We start from the raw sequence: 7,043 nt of genomic DNA on the forward strand, positions 1-7,043 counted from the left end.
TAACATGATTTTTATTAGTGATAATTAAGAATAATAATATTAAACTTTAATTAGCAACGGATTAGAGAAAATTTTAAAAGGAGAAAATCACAACAGTTCATTATTAGTGGATCATGAATTTGTGAGACAATCCAAGAACTGACTGGTGAAACAAATGGGCTGGAGACCTTCGAGATAATAGATTCAAACACAGAGAAAGAAAAAGTTTGGCAATTGTTTTCCTCGGGGATTGGCTCCAGTGGTGGCGATCCCATTGGAAAAGCCCTGGGTGATTGTGGAGTGGAATCAGTTTATGGTAGAAATGTGGAGGATGCCAAGGGCAGTCCCACTCCCACTGCCCCATTAATGTGTATCTGCCAATCAACATTTGAGATGCAAGGAAAAATTGTACAGTAGCCAGGGTGACAGGTGGAAATACTCACCAGATACTACAAGATTGGACTGTAAACAAACCAGGTAGATAACCAGGTAGAAAAGCATGCTAAGGGTTCGGCAATGTTATTCTTTTCGGGCGGTCTTAGGCTTGCAAGTGATTTGTCGTTGACTTGCGCATTGTAAACAAGGATGTGTAAACGTTTTGGTAGGACCAGCATGGACCAGCTAATGGAAAACGTGCAACTTATGGGACATACTGGTTACGTGCACGGAATAACATATGGTGAACCATGGAATTAAAAATGTGAGATGTGATCTCTGTAGGATAAATACCTCTTCTCCTGCCCCTGTTTCATAACCCACAGAGGAGTGTAGAAAGCAAAAGCTGTTTTCAGGACCGATCAAACAGTTTTCATTTCCAAATGGCTGCAATCTTGTTGATGACCGTGTTGCTCATGATGGCTGGAAGATGGTGTGCATTGGCAAGAGAAAAGATAGAGTGAGATTTCTAGCGTCACTCCACCCCGTGAGAGATGCCCACAAGATCTTGTGGTATATGTACTGGGTGGAATTCCCCTTCCCCTCACAAAAGACGCTCGAGTTTGGCACCATTCATATCTTGGTTAGTTTGTGCCAACATGAATCTCCAGGTGTGGTCATAGCTCCTACACCGATCAAAGCCAGCTTGCGCGAGGTAAAGTTCGTTTTCGTTTTCTCTGCTTTGTGCTACTTGAGCTACTGCTGCAGGATATCTATGCGAAGGTCATGTAAGAGGCCAAGACTTTGGAACTCACTCGGAGGTGGAGTTTTTGTCATCCCCAAGAGCTGTGCAGACGTTTCCTGAGCCGACAGTCCATGAAATTCACTTTAGGACATAGAAATCATTTAAACATATATTCAACTCTATCAAGTATTAAAATGTCTGTTCAGCAATTGATTTCATCCCTTGTTAATGTCCAGCTGGATAACAATAAGATGACAAACCTGAACACCGGGAGTGGCGTGCTCACTCTTTCGTAAGCGTCTGTTCCAGCATGTTTTTCATCTTATTTGTGGTGAATGTTACTGCAGCCTGGCAGGGAATCCAGTTTGTGATGGCAGTAGGCTTTGTGCCTCCCTTGCCGCGCTGCTGGAGGAGGGACGCCGATGAGCTTCTTCTACTGGGAGGCATGATGCCGGATGCCCGAAATCCCTATCCTGAGCTACTCTGCCTATCCACAGTGATATTTCGCGGCGCCGGAGCTCGATGCTTGCATAATACGCGATCCAGATGCTTCAAATCCTCGCCGCCTCTCCCAATGGAGCTAGATCGATCGCCTTGAAGATCATCCACCGCATTGCCTTGCCCAAATCTGGATGGGATTCGCGGCGCACCCCTGCATTGTATCCAAAATCTGGAGCGACGCGCCTGCGATTCATGGCGGCGGAAGGGATAGCGCAATCCCTAATGCGATGGAGGAGGAGAGGGGAGAGAAGAAGAGGAGAAAGAGGCTCACTGTCCCGTTTCTCCCAAAAACCATGCACCACATTGAGCTGCTTGTCAAGCGTCCGGCAATCCACGCCGTCCAGAGGGGGCCCGCGTGCGTGGCACACACTCGTGCGTCGGATGGAGAGCAGGTACTGGTCGTTGGATCCAAAGGGCCCCGAGACAACCGCAACCGCTCAACGCAGACATGCCGTCCCGCAACATAATACCCAAGGGTTCCTTCCGCGAACCAACGGTCCGAGGAGCGCAATTAAGTTCTATTAGTTGTCTGATGTCATTGTAGTATAGTGGTGAGTATTTCCGCCTGTCACGCGGACGACCTGGGTTCGATCCCCGGCAACGGCGAGATTAATCAATTGGATTTATAAGTAATAACAAAACCATAACAATTTATTTAAGGTATTTCTATGCATGCATTTGCTGAAAGGGACAACGTAATCCTCCATCGTAGTATGGTCCAATCTTGCCGGATTTCAGCACTCCCAGCTCCGCCAGCTTGTATCCCTTCTCAAATGCTGGTGGCCGATACACATTCACGTTGAGCTGCCGGTACTCTTCCGGATTGGCAGCGGGATTAGGACACCAGTCCACCTCAATGCTGCCCTTCGCATCCTCCACACGTCTGGGAGGCATAAATGCGGACACGCAGCTCCCGGCCAGCAGCTTGAACGCACCCAAGATGATCCACTCCACGATCACGGGGGGCTTTTCCAATCCAACAGCGCTCCTGATTGTGGGATCGATGAGCGCGCAGATCCCAGTCTCTACCAGCGGCTGCACGGGCTGAGGAAACGCGTCCAGCACCAGATGCTTGAGATCCTGGACGATGCTCTTGTTCTTGTCCGTGAAGATGGCGTTCTTGGCCTCGTACTCGCGAATGTACTCTCGCATCTCGGAAATGCTGTCTGGGATGTTTGTGATGCCCATCCTCACGCCCACGTCGTGCCACACAACATACGCGGCCTCCTTCTCGTTGTCGGTCCACTTGCGGAATCCAAACTTCTCGGAGAAATCAATGGGACTGATCACGTTGAGGCAGAGGACGTAGGCGAATTGGTCGTTTGGGATCTTGAATTTGTTGTGGATTCCATTCAATCTCCTCACCGCGTACGAGCCGCGATCGCTGTCGACGTGGTGGTGGATCATCTCGCTCACCAGAATGTTGGTCTCGGCAGCGCGCTTCTCGGGATCCTTGAGGCCGTACTTGGTCTTGAAGAGCAGATTTGTGATCCCGGGGATGCCCAGCGTGCGGATGGTGCCAAACTCGAGCGCCTTTTGTGAGAGGAAGGGGAATTCCACCGAGTACATATACCACAAGATCTTGTGGGCATCTCTCACGGGGTGGAGTGACGCTAGAAATCTCGCTCTCTCTTTTCTCTTGCCAATGCACACCATCTTCCATGCTGCAGCCATCACGAGCAACACGATCGTCAACAAGATTGCAGCCATTCTGAAATGGTTGCGTTGTGAAAACTGTTTGATCTAAAATCTGTGCGTGCAAAAGAAAGAACTAGGTTGGTGAAACATGGGCAAGAGAAGGGGTATTTATACCAGTGATCCAACAGAGATCACATTTCACGTTTTCTATTCATGTAGCACTAACGTGCACGCTGTTTGATCTGTGCTTTCTTTCAGCCACACACTTAACATCAATCAAAAAATCTATAGTCCCCTTATTGTACGTTTACAACATGTGGTCTATGCAATTTTTGGGTCACAAGTACACTCTATTTATTGTGGTTCAGGGTGATGCGCTCGCGAGATTCTGCGCACGAACACAGCTCAGGTGATGTGCTGGTATGCACGTAACCAGTATGTCCCATAAGTTGCACGTTTTCCATTCCATGCCGGTCCTACGAAAACCTTTACACATCCTTGTTTATGATGCACAATTCAACGACAAATCACTTGCAAGCTTATACTATTGGAGATGTACGCTCCCCATAACATGAGAGGTCTACATGGCATGTGGTGCTACCACATAGATCCATGTAGGCTAGAGAGAGTCACGACTCTTGAGATTGTATATGTAGAGGTATGATGATATCTGAGTATATCCATTCATCGTCCACTATGCTTCCACTTGTTTACGACATATACTTCAGTAAGACCACCTGAAAAGAATAACATTGCCTAACCCTTAGCATGCGATCGTTTTTTATCTACCTGGTTTGTTTACAGTCCATTTGTGCCCAATGGAGGATGCAATCTTGTAGTATCTGGTGAGTATTTCCACCTGTCACCCTGGCTACTGTGCAATTTTATCTTGCATCTCAAATGTTGAATGGCAGATACTAGCTTCTGGGATTGGCAGCAGGAGTGGAACTGCCCTTGGCATCCTCGACATTTTTACCAGCAGCTTGAACTGATTCCAGTCCACAATCACCCAGGGCTTTTCCAATGGGATTGCCACAATAGGGTCTCCCCAAGCAAAACAATTGCCAAACTTTTTCTTTCTCTGTCTTTGAATCTATTATCTCAAAGGTCTCCAGCCCATATGTTCGGCAGTCAGTTCTTTGCTTGATTGTCCACTAATAATGAATTATTATTCACTTTACTGGTTTCATAACGGTCTAGAGAGAGAGTAGCCTCAGCCATGTGTAGCCTGGGCATCTTCCACGTCCACGTCCTTGACCTCCTGTTCGCGGACCGGGCATCGCCGGTCTGCCCAGGCCGTCACCACGCTCCGATTACGCTATGGAGATTGTGCATCTCTGGTCAGTATCTCGAAGCGTTTCTAGCCGAGTGGGTTGTAGACTGGAGGCCCGATTGTTCGAGTGATGTTTACATTGGTGAGAGATAGTATTGGAATTTTGTCTTGCGATCTGCGCCACATAGCCAGCTTTTGAATGCCAGGCTGATCCAGCTATCGGGGACAGTGGTAACTGGTTGCTGGAGGAGAGTGTCCAGATCGACGTTAAGTTTCTTTGTCCGTCGCCTACAGTCATACCACCAGCCGGTGTTGTGACTGTCTGCGAGCAACTGGGAGTCTTGAATTGCCACACACACACAGTGTCTCTGCGGGCGGTTAGGAGGAATTGGAGTGTGTCTCTCCACGCCAGGATTTCTGTTGGCATGAGACCTGTGTCCATGCATAGCAGTCCATATGGGAATTGGTTACAGAGCCCGAATTCCGGGCACCAATACAGGAGGATCAGGGGTGCTGTAATGTGTGCGTCGCAGATCTGTCGCATCCCATCGATATATGTTCGCGTTTCGCAGACTTGCCAAAAGTTGACGGTGTGCTCGTTGAGCAGCAGCAAGCTTAGTGTGCACTTCTACCTTCTAAGGACGTTGCTGATGCAGGGTGATGCTTGTACTGTGTTGCTCTTGTGACATCATGGCCTGAATATAACAGGGGGCGGGGGGGGGGGGGCCCTTCCCGAAAGCCAGCAGCTCTGTGTCAGAGTGTACTTGTGACCCAAAAATTGCATAGACCACACGTTGTAAAAACGTACAATAAGGGGACTATAGATTTTTTTATTGTGTGGCTGAAAGAATGCACAGATCAAACAGCGTGCACGTTAGTGCTCCATGAATAAAAAATGTGAAATGTGATCTCTGTTGGATCACTGGTATAAATACCCCTTCTCTTGCCCATGTTTCACCAACCTAGTTCTTTCTTTTGCACGCACAGATTTTAGATCAAACAGTTTTCACAACGCAACCATTTCAGAATGGCTGCAATCTTGTTGATGATCGTGTTGCTCGTGATGGCTGCAGCATGGAAGATGGTGTGCATTGGCAAGAGAAAAGAGAGAGCGAGATTTCTAGCATCACTCCACCCCGTGAGAGATGCCCACAAGATCTTGTGGTATATGTACTCGGTGGAATTCCCCTTCCTCTCACAAAAGGCGCTCGAGTTTGGCACCATCCGCACGCTGGGCATCCCCGGGATCACAAATCTGCTCTTCAAGACCAAGTACGGCCTCAAGGATCCCGAGAAGCGCGCTGCCGAGACCAACATTCTGGTGAGCGAGATGATCCACCACCACGTCGACAGCGATCGCGGCTCGTACGCGGTGAGGAGATTGAATGGAATCCACAACAAATTCAAGATCCCAAACGACCAATTCGCCTACGTCCTCTGCCTCAACGTGATCAGTCCCATTGATTTCTCGGAGAAGTTTGGATTCCGCAAGTGGACCGACAACGAGAAGGAGGCCGCGTATGTTGTGTGGCACGACGTGGGCGTGAGGATGGGCATCACAAACATCCCAGACAGCATTTCCGAGATGCGAGAGTACATTCGCGAGTACGAGGCCAAGAACGCCATCTTCACGGACAAGAACAAGAGCATCGTCCAGGATCTCAAGCATCTGGTGCTGGACGCGTTTCCTCAGCCCGTGCAGCCGCTGGTAGAGACTGGGATCTGCGCGCTCATCGATCCCACAATCAGGAGCGCTGTTGGATTGGAAAAGCCCCCCGTGATCGTGGAGTGGATCATCTTGGGTGCGTTCAAGCTGCTGGCCGGGAGCTGCGTGTCCGCATTTATGCCTCCCAGACGTGTGGAGGATGCGAAGGGCAGCATTGAGGTGGACTGGTGTCCCAATCCCGCTGCCAATCCGGAAGAGTACCGGCAGCTCAACGTGAATGTGTATCGGCCACCAGCATTTGAGAAGGGATACAAGCTGGCGGAGCTGGGAGTGCTGAAATCCGGCAAGATTGGACCATACTACGATGGAGGATTACGTTGTCCCTTTCAGCAAATGCATGCATAGAAATACCTTAAGTAAAGTTTTGTTATTACTTATTAATCCAATTGATCAAATAAAGTTTATAATTATAAGCATGTTTGCTCGTAATCTCGCCGTTGCCGGGGATCGAACCCGGGTCGTCCGCGTGACAGGCGGAAATACTCACCACTATACTACAACGACATCAGACAACGAATACAAAGGAAGAATTTGTATCAAGCCATTGTTTAATTGCTGAATAGACATTTTAATACTTGATAGATTTCGTGAACTTAATATGTGTTTAAATGATTTTCTATGTCCTCCTAATGAAATTTCACGAATCCACGATGGAATGTCCATTGGTGGCTCCGGAAATGTCTGCACAGCTCTTGGGGATGACAAAAACTCCAACTCCGAGTGAGTTCCAAAGTCTTGGCCTCTTACATGACCTTCGCATAGATATCCTGCAGCAGTAGCTCAAGTAGCACAAAGCAGAGAAAACG

The 7,043-nt window shown here is 48.5% G+C and overlaps 2 protein-coding genes and 2 non-coding genes across 4 annotated transcripts; 2 read left to right on the forward strand and 2 right to left on the reverse strand.

Annotated features, from left to right (window-relative positions):
• The first annotated feature begins 2,134 nt into the window (after positions 1–2,134).
• On the forward strand, positions 2,135–2,206 carry TRNAD-GUC. Its single transcript has one exon. It is a non-coding gene; the product is annotated as a tRNA-Asp (tRNA).
• A 60-nt stretch (positions 2,207–2,266) lies between these two features.
• LOC112343617 lies at positions 2,267–3,310 on the reverse strand. The gene has a single exon (XM_024667386.1). The coding sequence runs from the start codon at positions 3,308–3,310 to the stop codon at positions 2,267–2,269; it is 1,044 nt and encodes a 347-aa protein (XP_024523154.1).
• Positions 3,311–5,538: 2,228 nt separating this feature from the next.
• LOC112343618 lies at positions 5,539–6,582 on the forward strand. Its single transcript, XM_024667387.1, has one exon. The coding sequence runs from the start codon at positions 5,539–5,541 to the stop codon at positions 6,580–6,582; it is 1,044 nt and encodes a 347-aa protein (XP_024523155.1).
• Positions 6,583–6,669: 87 nt separating this feature from the next.
• On the reverse strand, positions 6,670–6,741 carry TRNAD-GUC. The gene has a single exon. It is a non-coding gene; the product is annotated as a tRNA-Asp (tRNA).
• Positions 6,742–7,043: the final 302 nt, after the last annotated feature.

This window comes from Selaginella moellendorffii, unplaced genomic scaffold (assembly GCF_000143415.4).
Source record: "Selaginella moellendorffii unplaced genomic scaffold, v1.0 SELMOscaffold_170, whole genome shotgun sequence".
NCBI lineage: Eukaryota > Viridiplantae > Streptophyta > Lycopodiopsida > Selaginellales > Selaginellaceae > Selaginella > Selaginella moellendorffii.

Bases quoted from the DNA above. Each gene is read 5' to 3' on its own strand.
- LOC112343618 (XM_024667387.1), top strand. From the start codon at position 5,539: ATGGCTGCAATCTTGTTGATGATCGTGTTGCTCGTGATGGCTGCAGCA.
- LOC112343617 (XM_024667386.1), bottom strand. From the start codon at position 3,310: ATGGCTGCAATCTTGTTGACGATCGTGTTGCTCGTGATGGCTGCAGCA.